Here is a 17,603-nt window from a genome sequence, read left to right as displayed (position 1 = left end):
TTTCGCTGTGAATCACCAACGGTCAGAATAGGAGTCAATCAAACAATACATAAGTGTTCCGCTACCACACCTTGGAATGTGTTCTGACGTCTGCAGTGGACATTATTAGCAGGGAGGGATCAATGGTCGCTGGGTCGCCGGGACATCCCCGTGACGTCACACCACTTCAGGCGTATCACACGTCTGCTTACAGACCCGGTGCGTCTGCGCGACAAACAGGTGGAAGGGTAGCTTAGGGGTTTTCAAGAAAACCGGTAGTTGGAAGATGTGCTAGTGCACTGGGATGCCATATCTGAATTCCACCGAAACACAAACTGAGCGTTGAGCCATTTGGAAAGGGAAAAATATCACAGATTTGAAATCTGTTTTCCTGTCAACATTTAAAGTAGAGGTGTTGTGTATAATAGTGGCATTTCACCAAGCCCAGCAATATACCTTTGGTCAGTCTTGTCAGTCTTATGGAATATCCGGTTAGCGCTCTATAATAAAGGATAAAATACGTTTAAAAACTTGAGTGCAGTGTCACACGGTCCTTGTTATTGTATTGTTATGTGTTGGTGAAGAAAAAAAACAAAGGACGATAAGAAAGCGATAAACCGTCCAACGCGCCACCTGCTGAATTTCTTGCCAATGCAGAGTAAGGTGTTCCCATGAACGCCATCAATAGCCTCCCCGCGTGAACTTTGGGGCCCAGCGCTTAAAAAAAACATATTTTCTCTCATAACAAAGGAACGATCAGCCCTTAAACCACGCCGGAAGACGGACGTCCGTTTTACGACGAAGTACTTAACCTCGAGCTCGAGAGACCACCTTGCCGCAAAACAGCTGACTTAAAGACGTCAAGGAACACTTTATAAGTGTGTGGAGACCGCAGCTAGTTCAACAGACACGTCTTGGCGACCAAAGGCGACACGCACGTTGAACACGTACGCACGAGGAAAGCAACTCTCTGCCGCCATATCAGATCGCACAGCCGCCGAAGGAAGACCGCAGTAGAACCCCTGTGAGAAGATATCTCAACCTGCCGTTCAAAATCCTAGCGACAGAAATGAAGACGACGATGACAGTTCTTAAGAAGCACCTGAGGTTGATGATACTGTGCCTGTGTTTAGTGCACGTGCTTTCACAAGGTAAGACCTGACAGAAAACTACTACTGTGGAGTCTATCTAGAAGCTCCTTGATAAAACTCTCTATAAGCCTGTAGACTGTGTCATATCTGGAATCATACTACTCTGAAGCGAGTCAGACTCGATAATTCTTTCTATCTGAAGCAGCCTTCTAGTTTAACATCTGCGCATCGTGTTGACGTAGACATATCGGCCACATACAGTTGTTTCTCCCATTTCCAGCGTTTGAGAACGAGTGCCAAGGACTTAAACTGATCTACTGCTTCCTTAGCGTTTCCCAGATAGAGGTAACTTAAAGTTAGGCACGTTTGAGACAACCCATACCCATGTGAAGTAATTGTACACAAGCAAGTAGCGGGGCAACATAGCCTGTAGAAGGGGAGGGGCTCTCACGGTTATGGCAAATAACAATACATTTAAGTCATGCCCAAATATCTTCAAAATTCTTTCTTTTGAATGCACGAAACGCCGTCTTTTCTTGTCTTAACCCCGTGCCAGCTAAAAAGGTTCATACTTCAAAAGGCACAATGGCATGAGACGTCCTTTTAGCGGTCGGCTTTGCCGGTCAATCGCAAGTTCCACCATTTATCAACGTTAATCGTCCGAAGCAATCTAAAGTGGCCGTCTATTGTGTAATGTTAATTGATAGACCTCAAATGTTTCCCAAGCCGTCATTTATTCCTGAACAAACCCTAAAACTATTGTAGTCTCAAATTCTTGGTTGTCATGGCCTTGTCATGACATTTTTGTAAGCATCTGGCGTTCGAATTCAAGGTAAAACATGAATTCCAAGATATCGGAGCTTATGTTCCCACCCATACCGTTTTGTTCACCATCGTATCATGTTTTCTCAATGTATCTTAAGCTTCTAGATCCTTGTCTGCAAAGCAGCGACGCTGTCCAAACAAGAAAACAAGATAACGCTAATATTTAATTCTGTACTAACAAGATCAAACGAGACCCTCGAGAGACCCTCTGATATGCCCAGACTTTACTTACTTATGAACAAATACTTCAAGAAGAACTTTGTGTCAAGGTCTCACTATCGATATCTTTGGCGAAGACGTGACTTGATTATTTGTCTACCTCAGCAAATATCGTTACTAGTGCTGTGATTGTTGTTTTGGCAGACTTTGTTCTTGTGACGTAAATCACTGGTACTTCTAAATTTAAACTGCTTTGAAGAATTCGAAGATAGCCTGGGTGCCATCCTCCGTAGTCGCCAGCGGCTCCCTACTGTCGCTCGCTACCACAGAGTTAGCGAGCGACAAAACCACGGAGGATGGCACCCAGGCTAAGAAGACGAGCAACAGTTTGGGCGATTTTAGCATTAAAAAGAAACCCTTGCAGAAAACAGCAATTTTTTTTCAACGAGACCGTCAAAGAGAAGATTTACATTTACCTTGTCCTATTCCACGAAAAGCACGAGGTCTATTTTACCAGGTATTGTACAGTACGGTGGATGATTTTTGCTGTGTCGACAAATAGATAGCGGTAGGCAAACACCTGCGGTGTGCACAGGTGGGCATGTCAGGTATGCAAGTGGGCGTGTGAAAAAGACACGGACTACAATCACGGACAGGAAAGGAGTCGTAAAGTTCCCACAGACACGACGGGACCATGTACATTTTACAGCCTTTACGTGCGGAAATCCTCGTCATAAAACCCTACCATGACAAAGAGCAACTTGATTTTCAATTAACGTTTGGGGTCATTTCCTTGAAGAGGGAGGACAGAAATATCATAAAAATAAAGTAGAAGGTTGGCCGATAGATCCAGAAGGTGGGGTTATAGTAATCTCCAAGCAGATCCTAGGGTGGCAAAAATACAGTATCAAATGCCAGGCAGTATCCAATTGGCCAGAGAGGGTCCATTCGCGACCCAACGTTGGTGGGGGTAGCGACAAAAATGAACGGGCCATGTATAAAAAGCTAACGATCATTCACCCCACAACCTCTGCTTGGAGAGTAGGGTTATAGGTACTATTTCCGCGCAACTTTATATTTTATGGTCCTGATTGTTTTGCTTCTTATTTCCTGATAAACCATGGTCGATAGGGTTTGCTTACGATGGAAAAAAAATTAATCGCTCTCACAAGTGACGTCGTTCAACGTTTTTACCTATTCACGTGCATATGTTTATACGATAGCGGTCTTCTTTGGTTCTTGTATCTCAGGACAAATCTTAAAGATTTTTTTTCTTGTTTCTTAGATCCGGGAGTTGAGTACGACGAGTGCCCAGCTAGCCACGGAGGCTACTGCCTGAACGGGGGGACGTGTACCATGTTACCCGGGCTGCCGGAAGCACAGGCCATCAGGTGCAGGTCAGTACAACACAACCCGATATCTATCTGCCAGGTGGATGATGTAAAGATGTCTAAACCTTGACCAGATTGTCCCAGTGTTGTATGTGACAAAGAACAACGGCATATACATGTACTATACAGCAACAAACAAACATATTTAATAGCAAGTGATAGACAGGAGGGCAGAAAGCAGTGGTGGGCCAAATCGATAACAGTTGGAAGCGGTGATGATGATGATGATGGTGATGATGATGTGGTGGTGGTAATGATGATGATGATGATGATGATGACGGTGATGATGATGATGATGATGGTGATGTGGTAGTGGTGATTATGATGGTGATGATGGTGGTGATGATGATGATGAAAAGTTCTACTGAAGAGAGAGCTTTGTCTGTAAACACAGTAGAAATGCCCTCCTGTTTTGTATTTCCAGTTGCCCACCAGACAGGACAGGAGAACGATGTGGGCTCAGCCATCTTCAGACTCAGCGAGGGCCTGAGGGCAAGGTCCAAGCTGTTTACATTGTCGTCGGGGTGCTGGGAGGACTCCTGCTCATAGCTACAGTCGCCGCAGTGGTTTATTTCTGCAGGTAAATGCACCCGTGTACTGCTCTGTTAAAGACATCCAATGCGATTTCAGGACAGCAAAACTGGAAATATTCTGAATAAGGCAATCTTTGTGATATTGGCACATACTGCTTCACATTATTTAGGTCAGTATTTCATACTTTGGGCTTTCAACAACTGCAGAAACAAGCCCCAAGATGAGTCCTTTATTTTCTGGGTGGTGCCCTAAAAATCAGCCTAGGGCCCTTCCAGTAACCATTCTCCGTGAGAATTTTGGGAATTTTTGCTCCACGAGGGTCAACATACTAGTACATTGGGATAATGTGGTTTCAACTCTGTGTGTAAATAAGTGACTATTGACTTTGAAAATTCGAGTTACCAATCCCAAAAACTGCACTTAATGTCTGGATGCCTTAAATGTTCATTAAGTGAAACAGACAGCAGTGGTAAGATAAAAGTCTTGATTTATTACCCTTTTCCGGCCAGGTATTTTTGCCCCCAATACGTCTGTTTTCCCTAAACAAATCGTGCCAGGCGACACTGATACCTTGAATACTTTACAAGACGACCTATTGTGCTAAATAAAGATCTTAAGTAAACATTTGCCATTGTAGGTTAGGTGCCAAGTTCTTTAGAAAATTTTGCTACAGAAGCTCTTGTTTCTATTTATTCCACCGTGGCGGCATCGTCAGTCAACTTCTACTATGACTACTGAATAAAGAGACTCTTTTTACTCAACTAAGTCTTTTATTCAGCCGACGTTTCGGTGACCGTCTGTCACCTTCCTCAGGGCAATTCTGACTGGTTCACATTGCATTGCAACACAGGTGTCGCTGCTATAGAAAATCTCAGATTTTACTTGTTATGATTTGAATTATTGTATAATGAAAATGAAAGTTTATTACAAATACTTGCCCGAGGGCTAATTGCAGTTACAAACGACATAAGAAAGAAAATACAGTGGTATGTGAGACTATATCTACGTCTAGCATTATACTATATTCTACAACATACATGCATTCCCAAATGTACAATATTTACATATCTACACATATACGTGATTACAGGTTGTGTACAAAAAAAGAGTTTCTTTACTCAGTGACTTACCAACCTGATGAAACTATTTACGGATCTGACTACTGTCCAGGCAACTCCTCTGTGCTTGTTACTTATCAGTCGATTCTCACTCGCTCTGCTTGCTTTCTTCTCAGTCAAATTCAGAACACAGATAATAAAGTACAATGTTCTTTTTCTGCAGGCGAAACAAACACGAAGAAGAATATGAAGGAGAGCAGAAACCACATTTCGGAGAGACATCCCCAACTAACAAAGCAGTGACTACAATAGTATAGGTAAGTGTTTTAAAACGCAATACTAGAAATAACTATTGGTTGGCATTTGATCCTGTGTTTGCAAAGACCATTAAATATACAATGCACTGATTGTATCATCATCTTTTTCTTCTACAGGGGCCCAACAAAATGCACGTACATGCTGCCAAAGACGTACTCAAGATTCAGAGGAAAATATGAAATATTTATTTCTGTCTATATTTTGTAAAACCTATCGTTTTAACGGACGTTCGTGATATGTGTGTCTTCAGATATGTACATATTAATCTAAACGTTCGTATCTACATATCATGTAAATATGTTCAACTGAACTGTACTTTTGTTAACGACTAGCTCTATTGCAGGTTGGTATTGATGCTAGTTTTTCTGCCTTAATGTAGTAGGGAATCGCCTTAGGTGTACAGAAAATTATATTTTTGCTCCCATTTTTAAATCCCGAATATCAAAATCTGGCTATTTGTAAAAGAATGCATATTTGCTACATGTTGATAACTGTTACTAGTGAACTGCAAACCTACCGCTGTGACAATGATAAGTCCAGTACTAGCAGTACTTGTAAATAGATAAATGGATACATAGGAGCATCTTGTCCTCCTGGTTTGTTTGTGACAAAATAAAGATTGCTATGCTACAGTAACTATTTATTGATCAGAGTATTTTTTGATCCCGTGTGACTAGTGTGAACAAGTCATTGGACTTGCTTCGAGGCTAGATATGTAAAGCCCCTGTCACACCTTCACGAACATATCATAGCCTACTGAACACTGCTGAACTCCCGTTTTTTTAACTCGACTAATCAGAAAACAGCCGAAGACCACCAAACCCCCAGTTCTATAAGCCTGCTACGAAGGCTAGGGCGTAGTTTGCAGTGAAATGTGACTCGAATCTAGCTAATATTCGATTCAATTACTTGACTTCCCGAACTAAAGCCAACCTTGGTCGACTGGTGTTAGGGGGAAGGTTCTCTGAATGTGTGAATGTGGGCTCAAGGAAAATGCAGAAACGAAGCCACGGGGGTCCGAGCCCATCCAAGAATAATACAGGGACTACGGTTACTAGCTGGAACCGTGACCGCAAATACAATGAGGAATTAGACCTCTACAAATTGTCTATTAAAGCATTCCTGTGTTTACATGGACAATGGACTATAGCTGGCAGCAAGTAAATCACATGCCAGCGGAAGTTCCCACGGAGCAGAGGCTATAAGGCCACACTGTCTTAATTTTATGGATGACATCCGCGCGCGCATTGATTTTCGCCTGTTCTAAAAACATCACGTCCTCCGACGCTCTGGCCTGGTTCTAGGCCTGGGCAGTCCATGGTAGTTAGCGACAATACGGAGTCGGTGGTAACTCTGGAGGACGGCACCCAGGCTGTGGAAGCTCCACGACTCATGAACTCAGTACATACGCACAGTGTCGATTCATAAATTCCACTTGTCGTATACGTCGCTGTGTACTGTCGCAAATTCACAATACCAGCTTTGTATTCCTGTGGTTTAGTAGCATTTTTTTTTTGGCGGGAATTTTTTTTCATTCGCCCGCGCGCACTAGTTTGGGGGTCTTCAGAGGATGTCATTCATAACAAATAAGTCGGTGTGGCCTAATTGAATGAACGTCACAGAAACTAGATATAGGAAAGCAATCTGTGCACGTGCCAATGAAATTTCGACAGAATAGAACTCTTGTCCCCTCCTCTAACCACACTGTACCCAACCTTGATGGTTGAAGGATGGGACAGTGTCTTTGTTGTGTGTAAGAAGGCACGCTGCTTGTTGTCAGTGCCCCACATGAAAGGCGTAACAAACAGTTTTGCAATGTTTACAAAGAATTTTCCAGATTCTCCAGATAACGCTTGTTCAGGCGAATATCCTGTGGCTCCCCAAGGAGTCAATGTCCTGCCCTACCCCTCAGCTCCACCCACAAGTTTTTAATTGTTCTCCCGCCATGGTAACCGAGACGATCCCTTTCTACGGAGGAACATCTTTGTGACGTCTTCCGACTGGACTGTTCCCGGAAGCCGGACTTTCTGAGTAACTTTTTAGCGATGAGTGTACCACACCGGCAGGTAGTCGCTGCTTATAAATCCGCTGCCTGCAAGACTTTTTGCACAGTTTGTTGCCGACCGTGACAACTTTGCGACGATCTCCGTGTTTAGGGGGCAACACAAGGCATTGTCAGCACCTGGCTTGACTTTCCTGCACCACGGCATAGTTGGAGCGTTTTCAGGCAGTCGTCGTCAGTCCTATTCTCCGTGACTAGAAGATGGTACGAGACAGCATGCCGTACTTGGTGGGGGCCTGGATCGCCCTGTGTTTGTGTACGCAGTTCGCACAGTCACAGACGACAAACGCAGCAGCGTCACACACGTCTAACACGACCCAGTTTGAAGGTGAGTTGTCATGAATGTCAGTGTCAGGTGGGGCTTTTTAATACGCCACCAATGCTACGTATTTCTTTCAGCCATGACCAAGCCTTCCCTGGTATGTGCGAGCCATTCCGTGTGTTTGGAATTGGTCGAAGGAGTAGAGAAGTTTAGAAAACAACGATTAAGATCTCTTACAGACCTAATACACAACAAAATTGCTTTTTTGTGTCCATGACATTTGTCCAACTTTAGGGGTTCTCACCGTATATTGGACCCCATTCTACTTTGTGGTATTGTCGATTAGGATTTAATATTAGTCTTTAGACTGGAATTATTGAAGGAAAAGTTTATGTGTCTTCGTTCCACATTCTTCGACGTGTTGTCAGTTTTTGCTCGTCGGCATGTTTCCGTCATGAGTGACTATACTTCGCCAGCCCTGCACGTACAGCATTGTTATTTTGTTTGTTGTTGGTTCACGGTCTTCGGTACCTCAGGCTAGACAAAAAACCCAATGACTCCTCTATGTCTACCAGAGACGTGCGTCTTCATTCTTTAGAATGACTGCGGAGCTGTCCAAATGTTTTAACAGACGACTACACATATAATGTTGGTTGCCAAAACGTAAAATGTCTACGTTTCAATATCTAATATGAATCAAATAAGCAAACGTAACCAGTCGGGAGGGTTTCCTTGAAAATGGAAACTGCATGGCCGGAAATAGAACTTCTACTGACAAGATCATTTCAAAGCGTCTTGAATAAAATGACTGTTTGGTCTCTCGGGACCGGAGGACGACGGCGACAGTACTAGAACAAACGCTTATTACGTCACATTGTTACGTAGAAACTTTCGTGACAATGTTCATCTTGGTTCGACGTAAAATCAGATGATCTTGCCTTATATTTTCAGTAATCACAGATACTATCACACCAATGCAAAGCTCTCATTGTAACCCGTATCAAATAGTAAGAACCCGTAATAGACTTGCTGCTGCCCACACTAATCCCCCACAGTCACCCTGCCTAGCGTTACTCGCTGTGGCAGGGTCTCAGATGTGGTGACCCGCAACCGCGACTGGCTGCCCGGGGTTGTTTGAGGGCTATCTCGCCTTCCGCGAAAAAGCTCCGCGGGGACGTTGTTTTCCTAGTAGACCAATTGTGCGGTAGTTTCCTGGTATTTCCTCCCATATATACGTAAACAGACAAGTCCGGTACCCTCCCAAACGGAACTCGGGCGTTCGTCTGTTGGTTGACAAAGAGACTAGTAGAACTGACATAAGAGATGTCAATTCTAGAGCAAAAAAATGTTCCTTTGACATGAAAGATCGTTTAAACACGGCATCCTTTTTCGTTTCATGTCTAGTATGAGCTGTAGTATTTTCTGTTGTGGTTTACTTGTACACACACCCAACTTGGGGCCTCCCACCAAAACCGACGGCCGATGGCTGACCTTGGCCCAGTGCCCGCAATCTTCCCACTTCTGCATATTAACGACACGCAGGGTAAAGGATGTTGACTAGACATTAGACATTTGACACACATTGACATTGTTAAAATCTTAGAAATATAAAAGTAGAAAATAACGTTAGTGTACACACTATGACTATAAATATTTGTCGGGGTTGCTTCCGTCGATTCACTCTAATTTGATTCAAGCCTACCATTCAAGCCTGAGCGTTATTTGAATACTTTGAATTTTCCTTCTTGTTCACAGCGACAACACAGGCTGGAACATTCCATCCGAATGCAACGTCCCAAAGGAATATAAATGGCACAGGTTAGTGTAATGATTATGAAGAAAAAAAATCACTACATATTTCTTACTCGTCCTCTCAGGCTTAGAAGTATGTTGAACTTCGTATTCCCAAAATTACGGTATTTATGTCATTTCTGATTCCAAGGCAAAGGCGTATATTGTATTGCATGTACTAGTATATGTCAATGTTGTGCAATTTGATCCCTTCTGTGCACCTATTTGACCTATGACTATTATACCAGGTGAGGAAGTCACTTCGACAACAGTGTCCACCGGGCATTTCCAGACATGTCCCCCGAAGTATGATACTTACTGTTTCGAGGGAACGTGCAGGTATATGGATCACCCGGACCCAAACCAGAGGATAAGTTGCATGTAAGCCTGATTTTCACTGTTATGCACTTATAGAGATGTATGATGATAAGTATGATGAATACAGATGTATGATGAATACAGATGAATTATGTATGATGATCAGTCTTTTATAATATCAAAGACAACCATAACAAAATTCACTGGAATACAGTGGACAGCTAATGATGTCCAAGAAACATTTGTGACAAACGTCGAATTAGTCGTTAGAGACCATTGGCTGAATCTTAGCCACATGGATCTTGTATCCTTAGAGGACCTAGTATGCAGTCTAGGTAGAGTGAGGCATTGTTAAGTTTGAGGAATGAATCCACTCTACTTAATACTCCACGTAGGTCATCTAAGACCCTTCCCCTCTATAATTTTTCGCCGTGGTTTTCACCAGTTGTCCCCCCTGGAAACGAGGTGAGCGCTGCCAGCTCTATGACCTTGACTACTCCAGAAAAGACTCCGTGCAGAAGGCGTTGTTGAACTGTTACGTCGTCATCGGTGTCCTGGTGGGGCTACTGGTCCTGGTGGTCATACCTGCTGCGGCTTTCTTCTGCAGGTAAGGGTGGTTGGGATGACATATTAGTTTATTTACTTGCTGACAACATAAGAGTGTTATGATAAAGATTACGATGTTTACCTTCGCTGAAGTAAAATATATTGTTTTTTGCTCTGCTTCTTCTTTTTTTTTCATCTCAAAACACATAAGGTCAATGACCTGGACCGAGGGTCCGTCACCATGGTAACTGGTGCTGTAGCAGACGCCCTGTGGCGTTATGTGACATTATGTTGCAAGTTACAGGACAGAAGGGGCTGGTCACCATATACAGATGAATGCGTTTGATTAAGAATCAACAGAGTAGCTGTAGTTTGTTAGGCAAGACCACTCGAATTTATGTATTTGTTTGGAAATGTTACCCTTAGGTTTCCATTAGATATTGTTTTGTATAAGATATTGTCCTCCTTGTCCTCTCGGTCAAAGCTTCTGACATGTTGCTTTGTTCACAGGCGCTCAAGGTCCAACCGAGAATCCAACAGGGACGTCGCATCCAGAGAAGGGGTGTCAAGTGCAAATCTGATGGAACCATAGATACCCGGAACAACACACCTCCACCCCCAATCAACATTATATTAGGACGTATTTATCATCAAACATGTTACGAAGGGACCAAATGCAAGAAAATTATTTATTGCTTGCCTTAGCTTTACATAGATTTTGAGTTAAACCAAATTTGGCATCTCTGCACTTAAATTTGACTACAATCGGACATTGTATATTTTATGTGTGATATATATCGAACGTATTGTATATACGGGATTTTGAAGCTTTCTTTATACTTTGGAAACAAAAGAGTTAGTCTGGCTGATACACCGAAGAAGGCTGATGTTATTTTCATTCATAAGATAGCTGTATACATGACAAAAGCTTAAGAAACAAACAAAAGAACACAACGCTATAAACGTTTGTGCATTTTTGTGCCAAATATGAACTAGAAATATGACGAGATCTATATATATTTGAAGGTACTAACAAGTACTATATGTATTGATCTGTATATATTTGGAAGTACTAACAACATTTATTTAATATCTACTGCCATGTAATTTGATATACGTACTATTAATTTCATAAAATAAACGATGTATCACCGTTTGTTCTTGTACTCCCGCCTTATCGCACTTCAAACTTGCTTTACAATAAGTGAAACCTTTCCAGGTAAACCATGCACAGACCGACACACATTTCTCAGAAATGCTTTATTGTAGGAGTTTGGCCTAGCCTGATATCCAGTCTTACGTGATTGGGGGTTTGGGTGTTCAGGCAGGTTGTGCCTTCGGAGGCTCTAATAGCTTCCCCCGCCCAGTTAAAGAGGCCGTCCCGGTAGGAGAGTTACGCTAATAAGAGACAGTATGTTTGGGGATTTGGTTTTCGTGGAGGGCTAATCAATCTCTCGTGAAATACACACCGGGAAAGCTATGTGAGGCGGACGGGCCAGAGCTCTTGCGGCCCCGACCACGAATCAGACTGGATACCAGGCTATAAGTTTGGCCCGGTTGTTGCTGATGACACATCGCCTGATGTGTCAGTGACTCGCTGCGCGTCAGTTCAGAGCTGTCGTGCTCCCGTATCCAGTTTTGTCATCAGCCTGTGACACACCACTGTCGGCCTGGACGTCGTAACCAGCCTTACGCCGGCGGTACACCCTGGAGAAAGTAGAGCAGTTAGCTTTAGAGATGGCTTTGAGTCAAATAGAAATAACAATACAGAGGCACTTGAAGTAAGATGAAAGGTTACGCAAGTTATCTTTAGGCCACACCACCTTAATTTGTTGGTTCTCGGATGTTTTTCAGAAAAAAATATGAAGCGACAGTGAAAAAAAATAAAAAAAAATAACAGGTCTAGGCATCCTATTATACCCCCAAATGCTACGATAGGAGCCATGAAGTCAACACAAAGGCTGGGTTAATATTTAGACAATGAATTTTGAAATTTCAATCAAACCACTGCATTGATAGATGGGAAAACTGTAGGAACTAGGAAGACAAGGACTTTCCTGAACTGTTGAGGGCAAAATAAGAGCATTTTAGTTGATTCAGAACCAGAATGTGTTTTTTTTCCAATTCAGAAAAAAATGAAGAGGCGAATCCGAGAACCGACAAATTAAATTGGTGTGGCTTTAAGAAAGTTGTACCACTCACCTCCAGCCTAGGAAAACTGCCCCCAGCAAAACCACCACGGACACCACGGACAGTACGCCGGAGACAGCGGTGATCATGACGGCATGGTTGGATGTTGAGCTCGGCCCGGCTGACATGCCCCGCCGGGTGTTGATATTACCCACTTGGCAGCGAGACCCCGTGTATTCAGGGGTGCAGCTGTGGTGAGGATATGAAAAGGTCACTTTTGATTGAAGTGATGATAGTTATTAAAAAAAATTCAAGTCATTCATCCCACAACTTTGCAATTGATGTGCAGTTTTCAAACCCCTTTCAGCTTTTTTTCAGTAAAGATTTTTTCCGGCTCAAAAATTACCAACTATATACACGTACAGCCTCGTAGATGTGTACATATGTACGTACACTGTTACCTTTCTCTGATACGAGTATGAAGCCATTTGTAGATTATGAGATATCAAAACCGGAAGTTCAGCCGCAGTACCATAACAAGCCGCTAGGAGGCCCAAAATGTAACCATTTTGAGATCTAATCGAGACCTACTTACCTACCAAATATCAAGACAATCCATTAAAGCCTTCTTGAGTTATCCTGTTTACAGACATACAGACACACACACGAACACCTCTAAAAACATAGCCTTCTTGGCGAAGGTAAAAACTGCAGGCCGTCCCTACCGGCAGAGTGGCCGCTGGTTGGGGTCCGGGTGGTCAGGCAGGTAGAGACAGGTCCCACCGTGCAAACAGTAGCCATCAAACATGGGTGGACACTCGACGTAGTGGTCATCGCCAGAGGTCACCGTTGTCGGTGTTGTGATATTTTCGGTAGTTATTTCTTCAACGATCGCATTACCTGGAAAGGTTTATATGTTAACCACCAGGATAAAACTAGTAGGACGTAATATAAAAGGTGTACAGTTTTTGTGGAAAGTTGGAATTGATAATATGCCGAGAGAGAGGGTCTGCTAAAGAGTACATTTTGCCGCACCCGAAAAAATGTCCTCTCTACCCTTTCCAGCCACCTCCCAAAGCCTGGTAGAGGCTATTGTTTCCTGTCTAGAATAACGTACATAGAACCTACAGCTCTTGTGGTTTGTGGCTATTTATGACCCCATGCTGTTTACTTACTTAGTCATGGACGGTGTTAATATTTATATTCCGTCGGGTTTCATCATCTTTGCAGACAGTTATGCCAAGGACAAACTTTCCTTCAACATTACTTTGAGTTTCTTTTCTCGGCTTGCCTTAAAATTACCTTGAAAAAATTCGACAGAAATTAGAAATACGGCATTTACTATTAAATAGCGTTGTATAAGATATGCTATATGTCCTGGGAGCGTTACCGTATGTTGTTCTCATATAGCGCTAAACACACCCACATACCATCAGACACCTGTTGTGACCCACCTTCTGTCTGGACCACCACGTCGTTGACTTCCACAGAGTTCTTCGAAAACGCTACCGACGCGGTGACACAAAGGAAGAAAAGTTTAGTCACGGGATACATGATCTTAAGGTGTTGGAAAGACACAGGACGCAGGTAGTGTTGAGCTGTAAGAATGTCGAGACTTCTCGGAAGTAAAGGGTTATTACCTGTACGGAATTGCGGCTATTTGGGCTACTTAGTGGTTTACGGACGACTGCGATAAGAAAAAACAAACGTCGCTAGCTCGACAGAATACTCAATACTGATTCACTGAAAATGTTTTTAAATATTATAATTTGAAAGAAGGACTATATATAAGCCAGAAACAATATGTTATGTAGATTTAAAACTTCGAACATTCTGTCGCATTGTGTAAAAGTGTTGATGGAACTTGCATGTCAAAATCGGTGGCACTGTATATTTGTTCTTTAGATAGATAAACAAATATGAATGAATGTGATCATAACAGTTTTTTTATCCACATAACTGTTTCTCACACGGGTGCACTAAGGCTTTTCAGATTTAATTTGGTCTTCCGAATCACTTACAAAATACTGATTACACAGTACGACTACATACATGTACAGCTGAGGGTGACACAAACCACAAAAAGTATTTGGAATAGCCTGGAAACTCAAACTGAGGTGACGTACTTTCACTGTACCAACAGTAGTTAGGGTCAAAGGTCATCATCAGGAGTAGGGTGACTGGTAAACGGTAGTACCAGTGTGTGTGTTTTGTAAACATACGGCGGCGGTTTTGAAAACAACGAAATTTGTGCTGTTCTGTGTTCCTTAGGGCACGGTTTCTTGCATTCAGAGTCTGTTAGTAACTTAGCCTGGATGCCAGACTGTTTCCAGGGCCTATGGCCGTGTGATAGATGTTACTAAATTTTTTTTTGCCCCGAGAAACAGTCTGGTACCAGTGATATCAGTACTAATATATCATGGCAATGACGATTAAGGTTTAAGTCACAAGTCACTTTTTCTCGTGATAATTTATTTTGTACATGTATCAACAGTTGACAGTCACTTTTTATTAATTATTTATTTTTCTTTATACACGATGGACGCGCTCAGTGGTTACCACACTTCTTTACATGTGTGTCCTGTATAGAATAACATGCAAAACTATGAAATAATGAACGGAAAAACAATAAACCAACCCAAACTAACAATATATACAACAGAGCGTCAATCAGAATCGTAAAATGTAAATTACTTTGAGGAGTGCCAAAGAATTATCCTGTATTCTAAACCAAATAGAATTAAGGGCTAGGATGAGAATCGTAGCGCAAGTCACCAGATAGTAAGGATCGTATGTATTCTGTAAAATTCGAATGTTTCTAATGATGGATCGTATGTATTCCGTAAAATTCGCATGTTTCTAGTAATGGATCGTATGTATTCCGTAAAATTCGTATGTTTCTAGTAATGGATCGTATGTATTCCGTAAAATTCGTATGTTTCTAGTAATGGATCGTATGTATTCCGTAAAATTCGTATGTTTCTAGTAATGGATCGTATGTATTCCGTAAAATTCGTATGTTTCTAGTAATGGATCGTATGTATTCCGTAAAATTCGTATGTTTCTAGTAATGGATCGTATGAACTCTTTGGCACCCCTGAACAAGTCATGCTGCATGCTTTGACAGCGGAAACTTTGTGTTCCCCACAATGTTGACATTCACACTCACAGAGTCAGTCGGATATTGAGTTATCTACTGATAATTAAGTTACATCATGCTTAGTGATAGTGGCTCCTGAACTCGTGCCAACACCGGCTGAGTCTAACTCTGCGGGAGTACACCATTGTCGTCACTGGCGCGAGCCACTCATACGTTTCAACAAGGGACTTTGAACCGTATCTCCTGACGTGGTAGCCTGGTATTCAGTCTTAGGCCATGTTGATTTGATTATATGGATGACATCCGCGCGCGCATGAATTTTCGGCCGTTTCCAAAAAAAAAAAAGAAGTTTTCAACCATACTGTAAATCGTGCAAAACAGTTGCTAAATGAGCAAAAATATACCATAAGTTGCAAGGAAAACATTTAGAAACGATACCAATGTCGTAGAATGCCAAAATCAAAGGAAAAAGGACAAAAATGTAAAAAAATAAATTCGAAGAGTAAATTATTCGCCATAACATATTCTGTGCCATTTGTTCCACCTTCTTGACCACGTAGATTTCATAGTGAAAGCAACTTTTTTTTTTTGCAAAACTTTTTTTTTATTCGCACGCGCGCATCAGTTTTGGGGTTCCCAGAGGATGTCATCCATATAATCAAATCAACATGGCCTTATAAGGTGATTGGGGATATTGCCTATTGGGGTGTTCAGGCAGGTTGTGCCTTCGGGGGCTCTAATAGCTTCCCCCGCCCAGTGCAACAGACCGTCCCGGTAGGAGTGTTACGCTAATAAGAGGCGTAACAGGGCTAATCAATCTCTCGTGAAATACACACCGGGAAACCTATGTGAGGCGGGCGGGACAGAGCTCTCGCGGCCCCGACCACGTGAATCAGACTGGATACCAGGCTACTGACGTGGTTGATCTGAGCTTACTGTTTATTTGCACCGCCCCCTCCCCCTTTGTGTAATTGCGATTCTGACGGTGTCTTTCTCACTCATCGTCAGTGAGTTTGCAGGAAATTTTCCCGACTGGGACTTTCCCTTTTCTTGATGGATTTGATGGATTTACGTCAAGTTGAATAAACGTTTCCTGTGTTATTACCCTACACCCACGTGTATATCCGCCTGTTTACGGACCTGTGTTGTTGTAATTACATGTACATGACTGATAAAACCATATACTTCCGCTCCTAGACCGTCAATATTTTATTTTGACATAAACAAGGAAATCAAATACAAGTAGCTATTTTGACATAATATTGACTGAATTGATTACATTCAGCCGTAGAAGTTCTACTCAATCGATATTTAAACTTGAAAAAAATGTGTCTTCAACTGCGATAGTCTTCCAGAAGAAAATGTAATAACATACAAATTTTAAGAAAGTCGAGTTAATCTATACGTTACCTTAATCATACAGCCTGTTACTTTAGAAATAAACTTCATCTTATAATTAAACTTTTCCGTGGAGTAAAAAAAAATAAAACTATCTATGCATTAACTTTATTTGTGTTAATCTATACCTTAAACATAATTGGAAAATTATTCCAGACCTCAAATAAACTTCATCTTACATGTAAATTTTTTCATGAAGTATAATCATGTAAGTCACCAGTCATCAGTAGTGCTAGTGAAAGTGGATCATCTGTATAAACAATGCTTCAGCTGTTGTACTGTACACATATGGAACGTTTCCAACATTTGGCGGGAAGTACCAGAGACGCCATGACACAACCACGCACGTCAAACACTGGCCTATTCCTGTCTTCAGAAGGTCGGTGTGAACCCGCGGTAACTTCGACCAGGCTGAGGAAAAAAAATGTTGTGTTTCAGGTTCCGGCCCTACCAAAAACAAAAACCCACCGATTTTTTTTGACCGCTGGTAAGGCTACGAAATTATCGATTTGACATCTGAATTTCAAACCCCTGAATTTGGAACAAATTACCACTACAAATCAAAACACTGACCAGCACATCTAACTTTAAGAAAGCTATCCGCCAAATGTTACAAACATAAGACTTCCGTGATAAGTTTT

The 17,603-nt window shown here is 42.1% G+C and overlaps 2 protein-coding genes across 2 annotated transcripts; one reads left to right on the top strand and one right to left on the bottom strand.

Annotated features, from left to right (window-relative positions):
* The first annotated feature begins 673 nt into the window (after positions 1 to 673).
* LOC109476917 (pro-neuregulin-1, membrane-bound isoform-like) lies at positions 674 to 11,499 on the top strand. Its single transcript, XM_019777935.1, has 9 exons — positions 674 to 1,130; positions 3,340 to 3,451; positions 3,870 to 4,025; positions 5,261 to 5,348; positions 7,616 to 7,745; positions 9,435 to 9,497; positions 9,719 to 9,851; positions 10,234 to 10,395; positions 10,845 to 11,499. The coding sequence occupies exons 1-9, from the start codon at positions 1,049 to 1,051 to the stop codon at positions 10,924 to 10,926; spliced, it is 1,008 nt and encodes a 335-aa protein (XP_019633494.1). The 5' UTR covers positions 674 to 1,048; the 3' UTR covers positions 10,927 to 11,499.
* Positions 11,500 to 11,553: 54 nt separating this feature from the next.
* On the bottom strand, positions 11,554 to 14,109 carry LOC109477185 (pro-neuregulin-1, membrane-bound isoform-like). Its single transcript, XM_019778254.1, has 5 exons — positions 13,919 to 14,109; positions 13,190 to 13,364; positions 12,537 to 12,713; positions 11,888 to 12,041; positions 11,554 to 11,612 (listed from the first exon to the last, which is right to left on the bottom strand). Exons 1-4 carry the CDS (start codon positions 14,016 to 14,018, stop codon positions 11,939 to 11,941), a joined length of 555 nt encoding a protein of 184 aa, XP_019633813.1. The 5' UTR covers positions 14,019 to 14,109; the 3' UTR covers positions 11,554 to 11,612; positions 11,888 to 11,938.
* Between the last annotated feature and the right edge of the window lie 3,494 nt (positions 14,110 to 17,603).

This window comes from Branchiostoma belcheri, unplaced genomic scaffold, assembly GCF_001625305.1.
Source record: "Branchiostoma belcheri isolate BF01 breed outbred unplaced genomic scaffold, Haploidv18h27 scaffold4, whole genome shotgun sequence".
In the NCBI taxonomy this organism is placed as follows: domain Eukaryota; kingdom Metazoa; phylum Chordata; class Leptocardii; order Amphioxiformes; family Branchiostomatidae; genus Branchiostoma; species Branchiostoma belcheri.
Note: the sequence above shows the minus strand (reverse complement) of the source record. Positions and strands in the feature narration are given on the sequence as shown.

Coding starts and splice junctions, on each gene's coding strand:
- LOC109476917 (XM_019777935.1), top strand. CDS start 1,049: ATGAAGACGACGATGACAGTTCTTAAGAAGCACCTGAGGTTGATGATA. Junction 5,349..7,615: donor ACAAAGCAGTGACTACAATA/GTATAGGTAAGT, acceptor CTCCGTGACTAG/AAGATGGTACGAGACAGCAT. Junction 10,396..10,844: donor GCTGCGGCTTTCTTCTGCAG/GTAAGGGTGGTT, acceptor CTTTGTTCACAG/GCGCTCAAGGTCCAACCGAG.
- LOC109477185 (XM_019778254.1), bottom strand. CDS start 14,018: ATGTATCCCGTGACTAAACTTTTCTTCCTTTGTGTCACCGCGTCGGTA. Junction 13,365..13,918: donor CGTGGTGGTCCAGACAGAAG/GTGGGTCACAAC, acceptor AAACCTTTCCAG/GTAATGCGATCGTTGAAGAA. Junction 12,714..13,189: donor AACCAGCGGCCACTCTGCCG/GTAGGGACGGCC, acceptor TCCTCACCACAG/CTGCACCCCTGAATACACGG.